Below are 20469 nucleotides of genomic sequence, written 5' to 3' on the forward strand. Positions count from 1 at the left end.
ATATCCACGGCCACGTATCACCTACATATTCTCCACATCTTAAACACCCTTGCTTCTACTCCAACTTGATTACACTTGCCTCTAAACCCCCCGCCCATCTCGATCACACTTGTTTCGACCCAAACTCCTCGAATCGCAACAAGATATAGTGATTGCAATGTAGCAGAGCGGATATCCATTCTTTGCTCTAGTCAGATACACGAGTAAAGTTTGTACTAGTTGCGTATGAACTCACTGAATGGGTAATGGAGTATAGCAACATTTTGAACCTCATCTCTTCAAAATCGAGACTCTGTACCGTTATACTTCCCAACCTGCCCTCATCTCACAGTAAAAAAAAAACATCCTTTCCATTTGCGTGAAAAAAAATTATATCCTCATTAATAAAGACACATCACTTCTTCTTCCTCCTCCTCTTCTTCTTCTTCTCTCCATCTTTTATTTCATTTTAAACCCCACAACACCAGAAATCCAGACCCGTTCTAACCCTACAACCATACCCCAGCACCCACATATAAACACTATACATGTACATATATATTGACACTAAGAAAAGTCACGAGGAGATCCAACCTCCCCGCCCCCAAAGTCACGCCAAAAAAACAGTGATGAACAGGATACAAGTGGAGAGAAAGCAATAAAAAAAATAACCCCCCCATGGATATATTAGATGGTATTTCAGTCGTCTAAATGACAGTTAGGTAGGTGCCCCGAGAGAGAAAGAGAGATGGTAGTTTGTAAAACCTGTAGGGCTAAGAGATAGTTGCCAAGAAAGGGGGGGTTTGGGGGATGGATATTTGCCTGATGCACTCAGGCGGCATATGAAAAGAAGTGTCTAGAACAACGGGCGATGCAAGAGGGTAAAAAAAAAAGGGGGGGGAATGGAGTCGGATATGCATGTATGCTTCGATACGTACATACACAAGAGACCGAAAAAAAGGAGAAACATGGGGATGTAGAGGTAAATGCAGGTATATGCAATGCATGAGGGGCTGGGAAGTTTTTTGCGTGGTAGTGTAAAAGTTGAGGAAGGATGAAGGTGAAGATTTGCATTGCATGAGCAGTTGGAATGGTACAAAGTCTTGTTCGCTCGATACATGGACTGATGCCATGGCATGGGCAAAGACGAAAGAAGAAGTTGGAGATGTAAAAGAATCCCTACAAAAAAAGAAAAGAAAACAAGCCATTTGCTACTGACTATGAAGGTGGAATTGGTAAACCCCCAGCCATACCATGCTATGCTATTTCCCATGTTCATACCCATACCATACCAAACCTTCAAGTGTACAAGAAAGGAAGGCCCTGCTCCCCCGCCCCTTTCAATCTACTTACTCCTCAACATCCACAACCTTCTCCTTTGCCTGCGCAAAGAAAACTCTGGCTGTTCCGGACCCAATATTCCTGATACTATATGTATTCCCTAATATAACGAAGAGAACGAATTAGCCAACAGTTTTCCTCAGGAGAGAAAACAACCTCATGTGATGTATAAGAAATGGGAAAAAACCAGCAGGGGGCCAATCAGCGCGCGAAACGCGGTGTACATTGTGACCGGCAAGCGCGTCAAGAGCGCAATAGACAGCAACAACAATGGGGGGAAGTGATGGGGAAAAAAAAGGGGGAAGGCGAGAACGAAAATGGGGCTGCGAAAAAAAAAAACTGGGGGTACAGCTGCAAAGCAAAGAAACAATAATAGCCAAAGGCGTTCGCTGTTCGTTGCGTTGTTGAGGAGATTTGAGAGGCCCACCCAAGGCGCGCGGTAGCCGCCTCAAACGAAAGTACCTGTCGTTTGCGCAGCAGCCCAGCAGTCGAATCGGAGCAAAAGGTCCAGCCAAGCCAAGGGCACAACAACGCTACTCGCGGTTTCCAGTCGGGGGGCGGTACAAAGGGCAAAACGCAGTATGCAAGCGAGAGAGAGGTACCCACGCAGCCCCATGCACCACGCACACAACGGCAGTAGCTCCGCATGTGACGAGAATAGGCGCCCTCTCGCTTGGCCCCCGCCACATGATGCGTCTCGCTCGCTGCTGCTATGTGTTCCTGGGGACCGTGTGACGTTGCAGGGCAGGAAAGAGTAGAGCGCCTGCGTGCGAAAGGACAAAAAAAAGTGGCCCAATGTGCATCAGGGTTGCTCTAGCGTCGAGCGTAACGTGACGGCGCGTTTGTTGGGCAGAAAGAGAATGAACGCGCAAAGAGCGGGAAAACAGAAAATGCAAACAACGGAACAGAACTACTGAAAAGGAAACGATGTATGTGAGTGGGCAGGGGGAAACGATTGAGAAAGGAAGGAGATAACAGTGGAAAAAATAAAACAAAATAAGACGTACCTCGAGGCACTTGCCAGATGCCATGTTTGTGGATTGTGAATTCGTTCTCGTGAACACGGACCTCGACGGTGCCCGATTGCACATTGAAGACCATGTGCATAAATCGCGAGTTCTTTGTGCGCTTCATCTGGTCCGGGCCCAGCTCAATGAGTCCCCAGTTGAAAAAGGAGCCGCTTGAGCCAATCTTTGCGAATTTGAATCCGCCGTCGCCCACTTCTCGCGGTTGGATACCCTTCTCCGCCCATGCAATATCTGTGACCAGAAAGTCAGCAAACCAAAAATAAGACTCATTGTGTCTGCACAGAGTTGGGGACTTGCCATCTTCAATAATCTCATCAGAGGCACTGTTAATAACTGGATCGTAGCCTCTGTAGTTGCCCACGAGCCTGCCATCCTTCTCCTCCCAAGGATCCAGCTCAATCTCTTCCTCTTCAACCATTGTGAGCCTCTTCTTTTTGCCCTTGGGCCCATACTTCCTGTTCTGTCTCCGTGTTTCTTCTACTGCCGCGCTCTTCACAATCGATGTCATGCTACCGTCAACATCGTAAGAAATGTGATCGTTCTTCCAGAAATCAATTGGTGCAACCCGATGCCTGCCTGTTCGTCCAACACGAGCAACATTTTCCGGATCTATCTCCCGGAAGACGGAGAGATGACGTCCTCGTCCAAATCTTGAGCCAGCTGACGTAGTTGACATCTGATCAATATCTTGCTTGCTCAGGGGATTACCGTATACGTCCACAAGTTTGCCAGCGGCATCATCAACCAAAGGCGTCTTCTCTTTTGGTTTCGCTTTTGAGCTCTCCTTTGTCTTTGGCGCTGGTTTAGTCTTGGGCTCGGTGTTGGCTTTGGGTCTACCAGGAGGTTTGCCAGGCTTTTTGAAAGTTTCCTCATTCTTCGCTTTTGTAGCAGCGCTCTTTGCCGGTTTTGATACTACTGTGTTCTCCTTCTCTGCAACAGGCTGTGCGCGTGGTGGGCGCCCTCGACGTTTCGGTGCCACTGGTGCTTCGTCGATTTGCTCAGATTCGTCCAAGGTAGTGTCTGCAGGTAGTTCGCTAGCACTGGCTTCTGGTTCACTGATATCAGAGACACGTTGAGATCTCCGTCGCTGGACAGTAGGCGCAGGCCCATTCTTCTTGCCCTTGAGGGACTCTGACGCCTGTGCCCCAGGTCCGCGCTTCCGTGGCTTCTCTGCAACCTCTGATTGCTCCTCTGGGTTATCCACAGCGTCGCTTTTGCGCTTTCTGCCCCTCTTGGCCGGCTGCTTAACAGGTTCTGTGACAACTTCTGACTCTTCCTCGTCAATCAATTCCTCGACAGCCTCCTCGACAGCCATTGATTCTTCTCCAATCTGTGCAACAAAACTCTCTTCTGCAAAAATGGCGGATTCTTCATTCGCCATCAGTTCTTGCTGGACCATGCTCTCTTCCATCATCGCACTCGGTTCTGGAAGTGGGGATTCTTCGCCATCCTCGGGGATATCGTACACATCTGAACGTCTTCCGCGTCGCGCACCTGATCCACTCAGCGCCGGGGTTTCTTGCAGGCTGGACTCATCTTGCTCGAAATCAAGCCGCCTTGCAATCGGATGTGATGAAGCGCGAATAGGACTAGAAGGGGCGGCCGAGCTTCCTCTTGGCACCATGGAAGATTGTCGTCGCGGCGAAGAACCAAGGTAAGTCTTTTTGGGCGAGCGCGATCGAGGCGGAGGGAGGTTTGTTCGATTGCTGCGCAGGAGTTGGTTTGATGTGGCAAAGTCGGGAATGGAGCCTGGTTGCAGTGTCAGAACACTCTATTTTGTACGCGCAACATTGCACTGGACGAGCGCGGTGGGACAAACGCACTTTCCTGCAACTCCATCGATTCTGATCCTGTCGCGTTTCCACTGCGCTTGGGTGGAGACTTCTCGGGAGAGGAGAAAATGCCGGAAATCGGTTCGAGGCCATGTTCGTCGTAAACACCCTTGTCTGCCAAAGTGATACCCGTCTTTCTGCGCAATGTTAGCATGCGCGCGCAACATCGCAAAGTGCATTTACGTGCCTTCCCTGCACGCCGACGTTGTAGTAATTATTTTCGCGATTTTCGCGCTTCTTGGGGGGCGCCATTTGGTTAGGAGGTAAGTAGTGGTACCGAGCACGCGTGTTGCTGCGATTGACGCGTCGTTGGTCGTGTGTCGAGTCGTCGGCGCCGTTGGTTGAACATATGTTGTTTGGGCTTGGGTGGGATGTAAACGAACATACGCGGGCGTACCTGGGCTTGGCGAACGTCAACGCAGAAAGTGCACCACCACACGCACGGGCGTAAGAATGCCATTAGGCCATTGCTACTAAGATATGAAGTATGACATAATTGTATGTTTCCGGTATCTCAACCACAAACTCTCCAATACACAGCTTACTGCGAACCCTAATCATGCACCACATCACGCCATTTCCCATCCCCATTCCAACCACTCTCCCTCGCATAGGCTACCCAATTTGCCCGTTGTAGCTCCGTGCCCCCCCACACACATTCCTTGAGTATTGCATGTCAACTATCCTGTACACAGGTTAACCTGGCTTAGCGCACGTCCATCACGGTACACGAAATTGGCGCGGGTATAAGTTGAGGAGCCCACCCAATCGTGGGGACTTTTCTCGTGTCTTTATTCAACCTCAGTCAGAGTCTTTGGCTGCTCGGCCACAACCCAAAGACTAGCCATCCGCCAAAAGAGACGTCGCTCTCCTACAGTCACAGTCCACGTGCAGACCACGCACTGCTCCATTCATTGCTCGCGTAAGGATCCGCTCTCCTATCCACCCACTTTTGTATCTCCCACCAAACGCTCTTCCTGGATCAAGACTTTTCCGATAACCAACTCTCTTGACAGAACTGCCAACTCAGGAAAAGGCCGTCCAATCATGCCCGGGCGACGATATGCTTTTCGTGAAGCGTCGAAAAACGGCAGCGAGCCGCAGAATGAAAATATACAAGAAAGGAAATCGTAATCATGTCGATGATTCGTCACAGCCTGGGCGCAATCTCTGCTACCCTAATCCCGACCTGCCGCCACAGTTGCATGATGGCAGGCTGGTGCATCGAAACTCATTCTAGATCAAAACATCGACGGCACCTCAAACCACTCTAGTTGGGGCAGGCGCTCTGGACGTGGCCAGGCTGCTTGCAGCGGTAGCACACACGCTCAGAAGATGTCTCCTGGGGGCAGTCACGAGACAGGTGACCAACCTCGCCGCCTAAACAAAGTCAGTGACAGTCGTCGTTTGTCGGCCGTATCCACTTACAGTTGTAGCACTTCTGGCCCTGGGTGCAGTCACGGCTCATGTGACCGAAACCACCGCACGAGTAGCAGGTCGTCTGGCGAGCACCACCGTAACCACCGGCGCCGGCGCCGTAGCCACCACGACCTCCTCCAAAGCCACCATTGCCGTAGCCGCCTCCCTGGGAGCAGTTGCGGGCAATGTGACCGACCTGACCGCACTTGTAGCACTCCTGGCTGCCGCCACCACGGCCTCCCATTGGGGCACCGCCGTCCTTGGTGCACTCACGAGAGATGTGTCCAGTGCCGCCGCAACGGTAGCAAGTCTTCTCAGCCTGAGGAGAGCTGCACTCACGGCTAACGTGACCCTTCTCGCCACAGTTGTAGCAGGTTGGGGTGCCCTTGGTAGGGCACTCGGCAGCGCGGTGAGACGCATCGCCGCCTGCACATTGTTAGCAAAAGGCGTGTACAGCGTATCAACATGCAATCGACAGCTCAAAGGACAGAAGTGGCGACTGAGTTTGCTGCTCAAGAAAGCGACTGGTATCTTGCCCATTCGGTGTACAAGAAAATCCAGGGCTCGCCAAGTCGACCATTGCGGGGTCACAGTGGCGAGGGTGCCGTTTGGTAACGTTGGTAATGTTCAACTTACAGTTGTAGCAGCCACGGCCGCCGGCGCCAGCAGCAGGAGCAGGTGCTTGGTATTCCATATTTGAGTTTGTGGAAGAGACCTATGCTTGTCAGATATTACTTCGCAGTCGCATGGCACAAGGTGCGGGCATTGCTCTTACTGGAAGTGTCGTACGAGTAATGGAGGGAGTGACGTTGAAAGACGGTGTCTTCTGGCAAGTGATTCAAAGGGTCGTTTGAATCGTACTGGCACCAATTGATGAGTTTGGATCGTTGTAGGAGGAACCGAGGGGCACCACCAGGGCAGAGAAAATATGTGCCCGCGGTTGTGTTTGCGCTAGTCTAAGCGAAATGCGGTCTAGCTCGTCGTTTGCTCCTTCCCAGTGTGTGGGTCGGGATGCTTGTTGGAATGAGGGACCGTTTTTATTATGGTTTGCGTGCGGAAAGGGCCCGGAGCGACTGTCTTCGGTCCGCGCCACGGCCTGCTGAGGGCTGGGTCCCCGCGTGATTGGGGCGTCTTCTCTAAGTCCAGCTCGACGTCATTGGAGAGGGCACCATCGCTTGACAGGCCTCGTGCAGATCTCCGGCTGTTCATGCAGCTAACCGGGCAGAGATAGATCGTGCAACCCATCGCACACGTGGTGCCATGATATGCGAATAATATTATCGCCGCCGACGACGGCCGAGCGGGTCGATGCGCCCGTCCGTCAGACGCACTCGTGGGTGCGGTGGACGAGGCTGCTCAAGCAAGAGACTGCATCTGCCTGTGCCAAAGGCTCACATTTTGTCGTCTGGTAGCACAAAGTGTGTCTTGATCTATCAGAATAACCGACTGCCCACTGTGCCACTACCGCAGACCCAGTAACTCCAAAGGGTCAAGTACACGCATGAGTATGGGCATTAGGATATCAAGCAATGCTCATAGCCTACAATGCTCCAGCAGCGATTCTAGCCACTCAGTGGCGTTTGCTGCCTAATGGTTGATACTGGTAGGGCGTTGACTTGCTATGAATGCATCCAGAGTCTTCTCTTCGTAGGTAGAAGGAATTCACAACACGCTAATTTAATACTGCGAGTTAAATGCTGCTGGGAATTTCCTGGTTGATTTGTGAAAAATATCGCTTTGCGGCAACAAGAAACGACAACCAGGTGGCATACCGCGGAACACCAGTTCTGAACATCTGCGCGTGAAGTTCTCATAAAGTGCAGAAAGCCATACCAGAAAAAAATTGTAGGCCCGATACCTACACCAAGGGTCTAGAAGCATGTCTAGTGTGCCTTCTCCACCCCAAAGAACCCCACCGCTACCGACCCACTGCAGTCTGAACTCCTCCTATACCCTCACTGCTGCTCCAGTTTTAGTTCTTGTGTTATAATTTGTCAAATCCTTTGTTCTTCCATCAAGTCAAGCAACAAGCTTGAGATCGGGCTTGTGGTTTAGTGGTATAATACTCCCTTAGCATCAGTTCTTCCGCCTTCAAAAGCGCAGGAGCAGGCCTGGGAGTGGTCCGGGGTTCGATTCCCCGCGAGTCCAACTCTTTTTTGCGTCTGTGATGGACTTCCCGTAGTCTCCTAGGTGGTGGGTTGGTGGAGGGGCTCCTTTTTTGCACCACGGTAAGCAGCTGGTCTGTGCGCCGCACCTTATCACGTTAAGGTCAAGGGGATTTCATCAATGCGATCCCGAGTCGAGAGAAGAGCCCTGGTGGCTTTTCTTGAATCAGTATACAGTATCTCTTTTTCCACATATGCTCGCTCTACAGCACCACTCCCCAAAGCAGAACGACTGTGACGTGGCCGAAGACTTGGTTAGATGGATGACATACCGAAAGAGGAAAATACATCAGAATGATCTGCACCGAGTGCGTGGCTAGATGTCTTCATGTGCGCACCGTATCCCGAATACACAACTGCCGTGGCCCTATGTACAACGGTCCCTGATATCTCAACAATCCAAGCGACGGGTCGCTCGCGTGCCAAAGTTCCTTGTGATCCTATTTTTATTTGTTTCTTCCACCTTGCCGATCCGAGCAACAAAAGTTAGTGCTGGGGCTTCCGGCACCTTGCATCGGTATCGGGTCCGTAGTACGCAGAAGAGAATTACCTCATTTCCACCAACACTGCCCACACCAGCCAAACATCGCGGAACAAACAAGAGACCCGTAGAAAAGACTTTGTAGCAACCATTCTGTATTCTAACGAGTCGTCACCATGCTCGTTGTGGTTCCTCGGTTTGGAGGCAAGACACGTCCGTCAGGCGTCCGTATCGCCACTTGAAACAACGGCGGTCAACGCTTTATCAGCAATGATGGAGCTTTGAACAAGATTCTGCCCAGCCATCAGAACGAACGTACCTATGGGCAGCATAGCAGGAAAAAGTTCCATGCAGGAGAAAACAGTCCGGTCTTTTTGAAAATAAAGCGCCGATGATCACGACCAAGAAAAAGACGATCCGGCAGTAGAAGAGCCCTGAATTCTGCATGCGCACCCATGCAGCACAGCTTGAGAGAGCAGTACGTATCCTACATACAGTCTGGACCGAACCAGGTACTCCAAAATGGGGATCATTAATGTTTCTTGTTTACGCGAAGCGCGGACGCTAGCAAGATCCGCGCCTCCATCAGGAAATAAGCCAGGGGCATCTTCTTGGCTGAGGGAAAGCCATGGTGCCCCTAAACCTCTAAAGGACAATCATACTTTGCAATAGCACCGCAAACAATATTGATAACAACGTATCCTCGCAATACCTACGGTTCGTGCCACGATAGAGAGCTTATTTTGTACCTTAAATCAACCGTCTACACAAGTAGGGGTAGCAGACTTGACTGTAACAAAAGACATTCTGGCACATGTCGACTGACTGTGTAACCAGACGTACCCGCATGTAGTGACTTCATGACTTCAATCAACGCTATCCGTGCCTCAGGTCAGCCATTGCAACATCTGACACACGCTGGGGGCTGGGCCGTCCACAGCCAAGCACGCTACATGCTGAATCGGCATCGATATTGATTTTTATCCCCCAAACCCTGGGCAAAGCCTGTCCATTCTTGGCTGTGCGCAAATCGGCATATATCATAAGTACTCGGTCATGCAGTAATCTTTGCTTCTTGGTTACCCTTCCCCTCTCTTTGTTCCGTCAAAGGGGTATGTCACTCGTTTAAGAATCGCCTTTTTTGCATCATACATAATATTGGTCGATCATTCACCCACACACTCGCTTGTTTTCTCATTGCCGCGCTTGAGTTTGAGACGGTCGATCGCTTCAAATCAATTCGGATCATGCGTTTTAAAGAGTTGTCCGCAGCACTGCTGCTGGCGCCTCTTGTGGCTGCTCACAGTGTTGGTCATACTCCAAAGGTAGTTGGATCTGGGTCCAAGGATATTGGTAAACTAAGGAGTAGGAACATCCTCGACAGCCAGGCTCCCAGGGTTGCTGGTCCTGAAAAGGCTCTCAGCAAGCGTCAAGGTGGCGCTGATGGTCGATGTGGAGCCGAACATGGTAATGCCAGCTGTGCTGAAGGATACTGCTGCTCTACAGCAGGTTATTGTGGACAAGGATGTAAGGATTCCTCGTGTTTGATTGATATGAACAACAAGCTAATGTTACATGTCTGATTAGCGGACTACTGCGCAGCACCAGACTGCCGCTTCCAGTATGGCCCTGCCTGCGATGCCAACAAAGTTCCTACTGGAGGTAGCACTCGCAATACCCCTCGTACAAAGCTCGGCAGCCAGCCATATGGTGGCGAAGGCATCTATGATTGCGTCGTCCCAAACACCATTGCCATTACATACGATGACGGGCCATATATCTACACCAGCGGTGTACTCGACCAGTTCGCAGCCTACAATGCCAAAGCAACGTTCTTCGTCACTGGTATCAACATTGACAAAGGTGCGATTGACGACAAGAGCACGCAATGGCCATCTATCATATCTCGTATGATCGCTGAGGGACATCAAGTTGCTAGCCATACTTGGTCTCACCAGGATCTTAGTGCCATTACAAAGGAGCAGCGTTACGACCAAATGGTCAGGAATGAAGTGAGTAATGGCACAGGACAAAATCGATTACTCAACTAACTTTTTACTTCTAGATGGCCCTAACAAACATCATTGGCAAATTCCCGACGTATATGCGTCCGCCGTACTCATCTTGCACTGCTGCATCAGGGTGCCAGAAGGATCTTGCGGACCTGGGATATGTTGTTTCCTACTTTGATCTTGAGTAAGTATCCTGGAAGACAGTATTGAAATCATGCGCTGACTTGTGAATTAGCACTGATGGTTAGAGCTGCTCCACACCTACTCTTATCGGCATCAGCCTTGCTAATAGCCAATAGACTATAACAACGTAACACCTGATCTGATTCAGAATTCTAAGAACAGAGTCAGTGCTGTGATCAACCCGAGTAATCCAACCGAGGACAATTTCCAGGCTATTGCACACGATATCCACCAACAGACGGCACAGAATCTCACAGGCTACATGCTTGATTTGATGACACAAAAGGGATACAGGCTGGTCACATTGGGTGAATGCTTGGGCGACCCAGAGGCGAACTGGTACCGCACTCCCACCAGCCGACCAGCTTCGTCGTCTGCCTTCACACCGCCTACCTCTTCCACTGCCTCTGGAGCCGCCAGCGCCACATCTAGCGGCGCTGTCGTCACTCCTACGGCTGTGTCTCCTGACAGTTCTTGCGGCTCCAAGGTGGGCTACACATGTCTCGGTAAGATTGATAAATAGGAATGGGTCTGACACTCGCTAACGAATCTAACAGGATTTGCTCAAGGAGAGTGCTGCTCCCAGTATGGCTTCTGTGGAAACACTGCAGATCACTGTGGAACAGGCTGTGACCCCAGATTTGGCAAATGCTCAGTCGCTGGTTCTTCGGCGCCTGTCAGCCCCGCGTCTTCAACTGTCAGTGGGTCTACTCGGACAGCTTCTAGCACCACGTCCACTCTTCCAACTCCCAACCCCTCCAACGGGGTGTCCCAAGACGGTTCATGTGGTGGTGCTAAAGGCTACACGTGTGCTGGCTACTTTGAGGGCGAGTGTTGCTCGCAGTAAGTCTATCTCTTTCTTTTTTTTTCACCGAGACCATGTAGCTGACGAAGCTTGCATAGATATGGCTGGTGCGGCTCGAGCGCTGACCATTGTGGAACCGGCTGCAACCCTCTTCTTGGTCGATGCGCATCTTCGGCATCTATCCCGATTCCCAGTGTCCCTGCAACTAGCTCAACACGCAGTATGATCACGTCTACTCGCCCAGCGACCAGTACCCGAACATCGTCAGCAACCAGCACTCGCACATCATCAGCCCCTGTCGCTACATCCACTCCCCTCAAGACGTCACCGAATGGACGCTGTGGAGGAAACACTGGCTACACGTGCAAGGGCTCGCGCTTTGGCGGATGCTGCAGCCGGAATGGACAGTGCACCTTCAGCGTTATCTCGTGCATGAGCATCATGGGTTGCCAGAAGCCTTTTGGTACCTGCCTCAGATGAAGCAATTCTTTTTTGTGTTCATATTTTATACAGGGCGCCAGTTCTTTCTGTACATCCTTGAATAGTGTATAATCCAGAGAGCGAGGTAAAGCTGGAAAGTGTATAGTAAAATTCAAAGAAAGAATCAGATGGCTTCCCCAGTCCCTAGGAAACCTACACAGCTGAACAAGGGATACCTTCACCTCCTTCACTTAGTTTTGTGGGGGTGATAGAGGCGACTGATGGTGGTGCAGGAGGAATGGGCAAACGGTGGCCTATAATTGCAAGATAGAAAGGCCGGATGGAGAGGCGACTACATGAGAGATATGATGTGGCCAGGCTTGGCACTGCAGAGTGAAAGTCAGAGGCGCGACTAGGCCGTCTGTTGTCGTGACGTGGTGACGTGCCACCCGGTCCCGGAGCTCCGCCGCGGCCGTCCCAATTGCGCTAGCGTAGTAGCTTCGAGCAGTCGGCGCCAACCAAGTCACCTCAAACTTGTCGAGCTTCCTTCTTGCACCGTCAATTGACAACTGCGCTTCATCGCAGCTCGTCACTTGCATTTTCTGTCTATTCCCAAGTCGTTTTCTTCTTACACAGGACCGTTCTCTCAGTTCAGCTTTTACGGGACCCAAGGCTTCGGCCGCGCACGCGAATTTTGGGTATTGAGTAACGTACGTCGCCCACAGCGTCAGCTTCTCATTGCCAGCAGTGAGATGCGTGCGTTTGCCGCCTTTACTAATAACAGACTAGATCTGCCCTTTCATCCCTCACCATGGCCGACCTGCAGGAGTTATTTGCCCGGCTCCAAGGTGGCGGCTCTAGCAATCAGCAGCAACAGCAGCAGCAGCAGCAGCAATCGCAGCAGCACGGCTATCAGCCGCCTTCTGTCTCGTCGCCCATCTTCTCCCCCTTACCGAGTGGCCCACAGCCTCATCACCATTCTGCCGTCATGTCACCCAACACGTCCATGGCGAGTACGCCTGCGCCCGAACAAAGCCATGTGTCGCACCAGACGCCACAGCAGCAGTCAACCAACCTCCTCAACCTGCTGCGCTTCAACTCACAGTCTGGCTCTGCGCACTCCAGACGCGTTTCGCAGCAGTCGCTGGCTCAGACGTCTGATTTGATGGCAAGCATGATGGGTGGCGGTAGGACGTCATCCCAGAGCGCTCCCTCTCAAGCTCAGGCTATGCCGGCGCCCGTGCCTTCGCAGCAGCAGAACCCACAGGACCTGCTCCTCCGCCTGCTCAACCATCCCAAGCCAGCCCAGTCAAGCGGCCGCTCATCTCGGCCTGTCTCAGCCGCGTTCTCGCCGCCTGTCGCGTCTAACAAGCCTGAAACGGTTGTGGACGACGTCGTGCAAGATTTCGCCGACGCTGAGCTTGAGCAGGTATCTGCTTCTCCCGCCGCCCCAGCACCAGGAACATCTGCCTCATCCACAAAGGCTTTTGGCTCCAACAGCAACGAAGCTTCATTGCTCGCTCCAAAGTTCACCTACGTCAATCCGTTTGACCAACTTGAAGCTGCAAGCCCGCGCAACCGTACTCCTGTCCAGCAGGGATCTAAGCCTCCCGCCCCTAAGGTCGAGATCCTCAAGAAGAACGCTCCAGAAGCTCCTCTCCCGCCAGCCGATGAGGACGCTCCAGCCCATGTACATGAGTCTGTGGCCGAAGCCGTGAATGACTTGGGCGAACAAGTAGGGCAGCAGGTTGAGGATGCGCTTGCCGAAGCTGAGAGCAAGTCAATTACACCATTGCCCGAGGAGGTAAAGGGAGAGAATCTCGAAGTCCAAGAGGTCCAAGAGGTCATGACGGAGATTGCTGCTGAGATCAAGGAAGATTTCGAAGACCCCAATAAGGCCAAGGAGATGGAAGCGAGCCTCTCAAAGCCACTCGCGGCTGCTTTGAAGGATGTCGCTGCCGAGATTGCTGAAGACAATGTCGCTGAGAACTGGGAAACTGCAGAAGCCGAAGAAAGCCTTGCTAAGGGTGATGACCAGACGGTAATAGTCTACAGATTCCCCATGCGTGCCTTTGCTTCCATCCAGGTCAACCAAATGCCGCCCCGCAATCTCTACTTCAGCAACGAGCTCTTTATGGACGTTGCTCGTTTAAAGAAGGACTTTGATCAGATTGACCGATCTCTTGTTGCTGCCAGCAAGAACTTCATTGTCTATGCTCTCGTCAAAAAGGGTGGTTTCCGCATCATTCGTCAGGAGAACGGACATTATCGCCAGGTATTCGAGAACCACCAAGAGCGCATCTTCAACATCGCTCTCTGCACCTCTGCAGATGACGCACAACAGCCACTTGAGAGCATCCTTGGCATAGGAGTCAATGGTACTGTCTTCTGGACATCCCTTGACCCTGCCCGTGAGGACCAGTTCGGCGAGAACCTTGACTCTCAGGGCCTGATGCTCCCCCCGTCGCCATCCCAAGATGATAACACATCTGGAGGTCAGCTCAAGACACGCGCCAAGCCATCTTCACGACACCCCGAGTTTTTCGCTGTTGGCCGGGGCAAGTCGATCCACATCATTTTCCCTCGAGTTGCTGCAGAGTACGCTCGCACTAAGAGCCGTATCTGTCACACCGAGAAATATCTCAAGGAGCGTTCTCTCAAGATTCTTACTGGCAAAGCTGGAAAGGACTTCACCTTCAGCGAGGACGACACCATCATTGTCTCATTGGATAAGGCTGGCCGTATGCGCTTCTGGGATATCCGCAGCCTGACTGAGCCTGACCTGGGCAACCCTCGCAGCCCACCCCGACAGGTAGAAGTCTCTGAGACCCTGCTCGAGTTCCACACTACGACCCCGAACGCCAAGTCATGGCCTACTTCGGTCTTCTTCTTTGACAAGGACAAGCCTTACACTAAGGGTATTGCGCTGCGTTATGTCATGGTCGGTATGAAGCAGAACCACGCCTTCCAGCTGTGGGATCTTGGTCTCAACAAGGCCGTTCAGGAGATCCATTTGCCTCATGAGAACGAATCAGATGCTATCTGCAGCGTGTCGTTCCACCCCCGAACCGGCATTATGGCAGTTGCCCATCCCACGAGGAACTCAATCTTCTTCGTCCATGTGTCATGCCCGCGTTATAACCTGCCAGTTCTGAGTCAAGCAGCCTACATTTCTCGCTTGGCTAACAAGGGCGACAAGGGCCAGAACCCTCTGCCCCCAGTCAATGCTACGGCTATCATGACAAGTATCACAGAGTACTCATTCGCTCCAAAGGGCCAGATCAGAAGTCTGCACATGCTCAATGAGCCTGCCGGTCCTGCCGATGTTGATGATCCGGACAATGCCGCCCTCTTTGAGCTGTATGTCATGCACTCCAAGGGAGTATGCGTCTTGCGTATTCGTCGAAGCGACCTTGGCTGGAAGAAGGAAGGTGAACCAATTCATCCCAAGGAAGCCGAGGAAGAAGGTATCATTTCTATCTCGACACTCAAGGCGCCACAGCCTGTTACAGATGAGTCGTCTACTACTGGAGATACTCCTGCACCCAAGTCTGTTTCAGACCGGTCTGTTCGCGAGACTCTGAAGAGAGAGAGCAGCAACATTTCGAAGCACTCAATGAACCCAGAGGCTGCTGTGCGTGCATCTACACTAGCCAAGGTTGAGAGCAAGCAAGATGCGGCTCGTGCAGCCATTATGAACGGCGGCGGTGAGAAGGCTGAGAAGAAAAAGAAGAAGCGCACGGCCGCTGCAGAAGCAGCTTCGCAAGTATCGGTGGCTCCATCAGTTGCTCGCGCACCTACGGCCATACCTCCATCATATGCGCAAGCTGCACAGGCGCTTCCTGCGTCCAAGTCTCCTGCACTCATAGAGGCTGCTCCTGAGGCACAACCTTCTAATGCCAAGGTCACAGAGACAACAACAGAAGCGCCTGAGTGGGCTAAGCAGCTTATCAATAAGCACATCCAGCAACAAACCCCTGCTATTACTGCTGCTGTTGCTGGCAACGCTTCTGCTGGCCCAATAGACTCTTCAAAGCTTGAAGAGATTCTTCAAGCTGAGATCAGCAAGGGCTTCTCTCGTGAGTTGGATGTCATGTACAAGCGATTCGACGAAGACAAGCGCGTTCTCAACGCCGCGAATGGTGCCAAGCAAGAAGCGATACTACGCATGGTCTCTAGCACACTAAACGAGAACGTCGAAGGCGTCATCAGGAAGATGGTTGACGACAACATCCGTAACGTTTTGCTTCCCGAAGTTCTAGCGAAAACTTCGGCTACTGTTGAGCAAGGTCTTCAGAACAACATCAAGTCCGCCCTGGGGCCCCAGCTCTCAAAGGAAGTGGCCGATTCAGTGTCTAGAGCTTTGAAACAACCCCAGACAGTTCAGCCGCTGGTTGATCAGATCGTCAAGAAGATCGGTAATCTTGAGGCCATGGTGGTTGCTGCTGCGGGGTCAGTTGTCAACCCTGCCATTTCAAACTTGAGTAACCTCATCGAGCGTCAAATCGCAACCGAGCTTCGTCAAGCTCGTACTCAGCGCCGCGATGATACTGCCAAGATTGCTACACTGACTGAAACTGTGCACACCTGTCTGGACACGATTCGAACTATGGCTGCGACTCAATCTGAGCTTCAGTCACAGGTGGCCAAACTGCAGCAAGCCATCGAAGAGCGCCACACCCAGGCTCCTTCTCGTGGGGAGGGTACGATGCAGACTGCGCGCTCTCCTCAAAAGCAGAAGACTCCAGAGGAACTAGAGATTGACGCCATCCATAAACTCATGTCTGAGGGCAACTTTGAGCAAGGTACCATGCAGTGGCTGCAATCTCCGCGTAGTGCTGCACTCTTCGACGAGGTCTTTGTGCGCTACGACCCTGCCTATCTCAACCAGGTCAGCCCACTGCTTGCACTCTCGACCGGAGCAGTGGTCTCCGAGTCATTGGGTCGCAACCTGCACGAACGGCTTCTCTGGCTCAATGCTGTCTTCAGAAGCGTTAACCCCGGCGTAAGTACACTGCTTCCCTAACTAGTTTCCTCAAGTTAACATGTTTCTAGGATGCAGAGATTCGTGACATCATCCCAAAGATCATGGATGTCGTTGTCCAACGCTTGACGACTGCGTACATTCAGCTCAATGAGAGCACTCCTGGCAGCCCCCTTCTTCGCGCCATCTCTCAGCTGGTCAACAAATGTCATGACATGACCCGCGCGGCTACACACTTCAGCCCACGCGGGTGAAGTATGAGAGGTTACCCTTCAGCACTAAACCTCCGCAATGAGATGATCTTGCGCTGAAAATGCCTTGACTTCCCATGTTCCAAGATGGATGGGCTTGTGCCTGTACATTGCTCTGGATTCTATCGTGCTAGTGTTTATCGAATTCTTACGTTCGACATTTGTCGATCTGTCATGAATGCCATGATCACTTGTCACCTGATGTACATGGGTGCAACACTCATGGGACCGTCGTTCTAAAACACGTTTTCACTTCTGTTTCAACTTTTTTTATCTGGCTTTTCATTCGATGTGTATTTGAGTTTTTTTTCGGATACCCACTTCTTTCGTTTTCAGCGTGTACTCAATGGCGTTCTCTGATTGTGCAACGATGCTGGAATGCTCATTGTACTGTCGAACAATGCGGGCGACGATACGCTGGGTGCAAGGATGCTGAGGTGGATATGGCTATGATTTCCCTAGATCTAGCTAGGAAATGTTCATTGGACTGATGCCTTTTACGAGACGTTATCCATGAGCAGGTAATTGGGGGATGTATGCGTGTACGATAAATGGGGTAAAGGCAATGATTCTCAGCATGTTTTCCAGGTCCCGTTTTAGTCCTACCCATGATCTCGTGAAGTGAAGGCGTTTTATGCGTGTAACCAAGGCCGATCGTATCACGCAATACCGTTGCGCAATACAAGGCAACATGGATGCGTAATTCGGGCGATGCGCAAGTACCTCTCTCCCTCTTCCGTCCTTTCCACCTTTTTTTTCCCTTCCCTTCCCTTCCCTTCCCAAACCACGAAAAATTGCGGCTCTCTGCAACCTGTGACGAACCAAGCGCATCCTACCAATCACAACGCCCAACCACCTGTCGCACAACCGTTACAGATTACACCACCACCCTTGCCGGCCCCTTCCACCTCCCCGTTTCCCGTCAAGGGGGACAACGCTGAAACACCAACCAACCCAAGCCCCCCCTCCCCAAAATCCCGTGCCCCCAACGGACTGGTGTGGCCATACGCCCAACCTTTCCGCCCGGCACGCACGCATGCATGAATTCTAGTTTAATGATATTAGTAGGATTCCCACGCATTAAGATGGAAGGTGGGGGTAGTTTTGAGCGTTGAGGCAGCGCCGGTCGCAGACTGTGTGTGTGATGGAATTTTCTTTGGTGGTATGTGGGTTTACGTAGACAATGGCGAGCAGAACGGTTGACTGGGAGAGAGAAAAAAAATGGGCGGCATGAATGTGTACGTGAAGGGTTGCGTGTGATTTTTGTGGGGAGGGGCTGGGGTGGCGGGGGGGGTATCCTTTGTATATGCCTGGGTCTCATCTTGTCCCATCTTTGTGATGGGGTTTCTCTTTCTCTCTCTTCTTGCTTTCCGTCCTTGAACGCCTTTTTTTTTCGCTTTCCTCTTTTGATCGCTCGCTCTCATTCTCAATCGTGGGATTGGAAACCTGGAGTTTCTCTTCATTCCTTTTCTTTTTGGAGCCTTATTATTCTTCCAAGTTTGAAGCTTTTTATTTTTTTTATTTTGACCCGTGAATATCTTTTTTTTTCATTTTTTGATTCTCGACTTTGCACTTCTTTTGCGGTCAGGGATTGCCCTTGGATATTTTACCTGTAGCGACTAAAGCACCCACCCCCTCACCATCGGGGTTTCTCTCTCTCCCACTTTACCCTTTTCTCCCCTCCCACGCTTTTTGATCCCATTTCTCTCGCCTCTCGACATTATTCCACCGTGGATCTCCTACGCTTGTCTGGACAACGCCAAAAGGGACGTGTATCTGGCCGATTTTTTCACGATCGTTTTGTGTGTGTGTGCGGTGTTTTGCTGTGGTGCGACAAGTCTTCTCTTCAGTAAATCGCTAGTATATTGGACACGCACGATATTCAGAGGATATATTACAAGCAGATCGAACCGCTCGTTCCAGTCGCCTTGGCAAGAAAAGCGTCAAGGCACCAGCTAGCTACACATACGATACGACACTTACTAAGGAGAAGAGACTACAGCATACATCCAAAATGGCGATGAACTGGATGCTTCCTGCGCGCGCCGCTCAAGCCGTACTTTCTATTGTTGTCTTGGGACTCATGGCGTACGGTATGCTTGACTCTTTGCCTGTACTTTAGACCCAAGCTCACGTAGTCTCAGTATCATCATGGTGGTCAAGTCATTGGCGACAGTCGTCTCCAATCGAAATCAACTACCTCATCTTCGCGCCAGCTTGGAGTCTTCTGACGCTCGCTCCTTTGATGCTCATCTCGCTGGGCAAATTCGCCCACTTGGCAGAACAAACCGCTATGAAGTGGACTCTGTTGGGCATCGAAGGCATGACGATGCTCTTTTGGCTCAGTGGTTTTGTCTCGCTAGGCGTGTTTTTGAACGGTCGCATCTGCTTTGGCATGGTAAGTGTGATTTCGATTGTCAATGGTGATGTTTCAGGCTGTAGAAGCAGATTTCCAGAGGCGAACTAGAGGAAATAGTATAGTCTACGCTGAATGGAGACTAACTGTGATCAATTAGGTCTGCGATGTAGCTCGCGCAAGCACGGCGCTCAGCGCTGTCTCGTGGTTTGCGTGGATGGCCACCTTCGGGCTTAGTGTGATGGCAGTTATCAAAGGACGCAAGACTGGTGCGGCGAGCGCTGGGAAGAAGCCATATGGGAACGAGATCAAAATGCACCAAGGTGTATAGATGAGACTGAAGACGTGAGGGTGACGCGTACATAACTAGGAAAGCGATCATCAGGCATGATTGCGGCGCTTTGGTGTTCTCATGAATGAATGATGTCTCTCGTTTGCTCTGCTTTGCTTTGCGCAGCACTGAAATTCAGCTACAATATCAATATTCGTAATCTATCTTGATACAGTATCGTTGCGAAGAGTCTATGCAAGTTTGCTTTTGTGACAGGTGTCAATCTGAATGACACCTCAGGTATCGCGCTATCTAAGCCTCTGTGTTTAGTTCTCGGCCAAATGCGATGACAAAAGCAATGACAAAAGCAAAAGGGCGAAATAATCCGCACGCCTAAAAACAGGGCAGTATATGTCATCGATAACGGGTGCGGAGTACCTTTTTGCTTTTTTGCAAATCATTTCTACTATACATAGCATCGGGCATTTGTCACGTAGACACGTCCAAGAAGAAGGATTTGTAGACGACGAGAAGAAAGGGCGCTTGCATACACGCGGATGAAACAGCGCACCTTGGAGAAATAAGTACGTCTGGACCTCGGTGCGGAGACCTGAATGTCAAACCGAGCGCCACTTTTCTTAACATGTCGTTTTCAAACGCTTGGTTTGTAACAGCACAGCAAATCTCCTTCGGGTAAAGGGGATGCACCTGCCTGAACATACGATGAATGCCTGACGGAGCCATGCTGAAACGGAAAAGAGACATGCAATGCCTGAAGATGGCGATCTCTGGGGTACTTTGTACTCTGCGGTGCGCAATGCGCAGCAGTCGCTGAGTGTACAGCCGAAGCCTTTTTTTTTCGTGGATGCCTATTATGACAGTAAACCTTCCTTTTGACAGTCATGGTTGACAGGCAAAGTCTATTATACACAAGTTGTACTG

General features: G+C 51.2%; 4 protein-coding genes and 1 non-coding gene across 5 annotated transcripts; 3 read left to right on the top strand and 2 right to left on the bottom strand.

The window, feature by feature from the left end:
* Window positions 1-1165: 1165 nt before the first annotated feature.
* Window positions 1166-4523, bottom strand: PSV08DRAFT_14713 (kinetochore CENP-C fungal-like protein). The gene is made up of 5 exons (XM_014225225.2): window positions 4368-4523; window positions 4172-4317; window positions 2646-4097; window positions 2328-2579; window positions 1166-1420 (listed from the first exon to the last, which is right to left on the bottom strand). Exons 1-5 carry the CDS (start codon window positions 4430-4432, stop codon window positions 1329-1331), a joined length of 2007 nt encoding a protein of 668 aa, XP_014080700.1. The 5' UTR covers window positions 4433-4523; the 3' UTR covers window positions 1166-1328.
* Window positions 4524-5416: 893 nt separating this feature from the next.
* On the bottom strand, window positions 5417-6474 carry PSV08DRAFT_329290 (uncharacterized protein). The gene is made up of 4 exons (XM_066092736.1): window positions 6375-6474; window positions 6236-6314; window positions 5609-6025; window positions 5417-5560 (listed from the first exon to the last, which is right to left on the bottom strand). Exons 2-4 carry the CDS (start codon window positions 6291-6293, stop codon window positions 5451-5453), a joined length of 585 nt encoding a protein of 194 aa, XP_065948220.1. The 5' UTR covers window positions 6294-6314; window positions 6375-6474; the 3' UTR covers window positions 5417-5450.
* Window positions 6475-7639: 1165 nt separating this feature from the next.
* PSV08DRAFT_t54 lies at window positions 7640-7747 on the top strand. Its single transcript has one exon. It is a non-coding gene; the product is annotated as a tRNA-Ala (tRNA).
* Window positions 7748-9492: 1745 nt separating this feature from the next.
* Window positions 9493-16903, top strand: PSV08DRAFT_187394 (carbohydrate esterase; the record flags this gene model as incomplete). The annotated part of the gene is made up of 10 exons (XM_066091968.1): window positions 9493-9772; window positions 9854-10257; window positions 10311-10441; window positions 10493-10500; window positions 10557-10946; window positions 10998-11283; window positions 11344-11708; window positions 12251-12375; window positions 12450-16670; window positions 16721-16903. The coding sequence occupies 10 exons, from the start codon at window positions 9493-9495 to the stop codon at window positions 16901-16903; spliced, it is 6393 nt and encodes a 2130-aa protein (XP_065948221.1).
* A 2011-nt stretch (window positions 16904-18914) lies between these two features.
* On the top strand, window positions 18915-19736 carry PSV08DRAFT_404811 (uncharacterized protein; the record flags this gene model as incomplete). The annotated part of the gene is made up of 3 exons (XM_014225229.2): window positions 18915-18993; window positions 19045-19298; window positions 19417-19736. The coding sequence occupies 3 exons, from the start codon at window positions 18915-18917 to the stop codon at window positions 19585-19587; spliced, it is 504 nt and encodes a 167-aa protein (XP_014080704.2). The 3' UTR covers window positions 19588-19736.
* Between the last annotated feature and the right edge of the window lie 733 nt (window positions 19737-20469).

The sequence above is a fragment of the Bipolaris maydis genome, assembly GCF_028858645.1.
Source record: "Bipolaris maydis strain C4 unplaced genomic scaffold PSV08scaffold_14, whole genome shotgun sequence".
Taxonomy (NCBI): Eukaryota; Fungi; Ascomycota; class Dothideomycetes; order Pleosporales; family Pleosporaceae; genus Bipolaris; species Bipolaris maydis.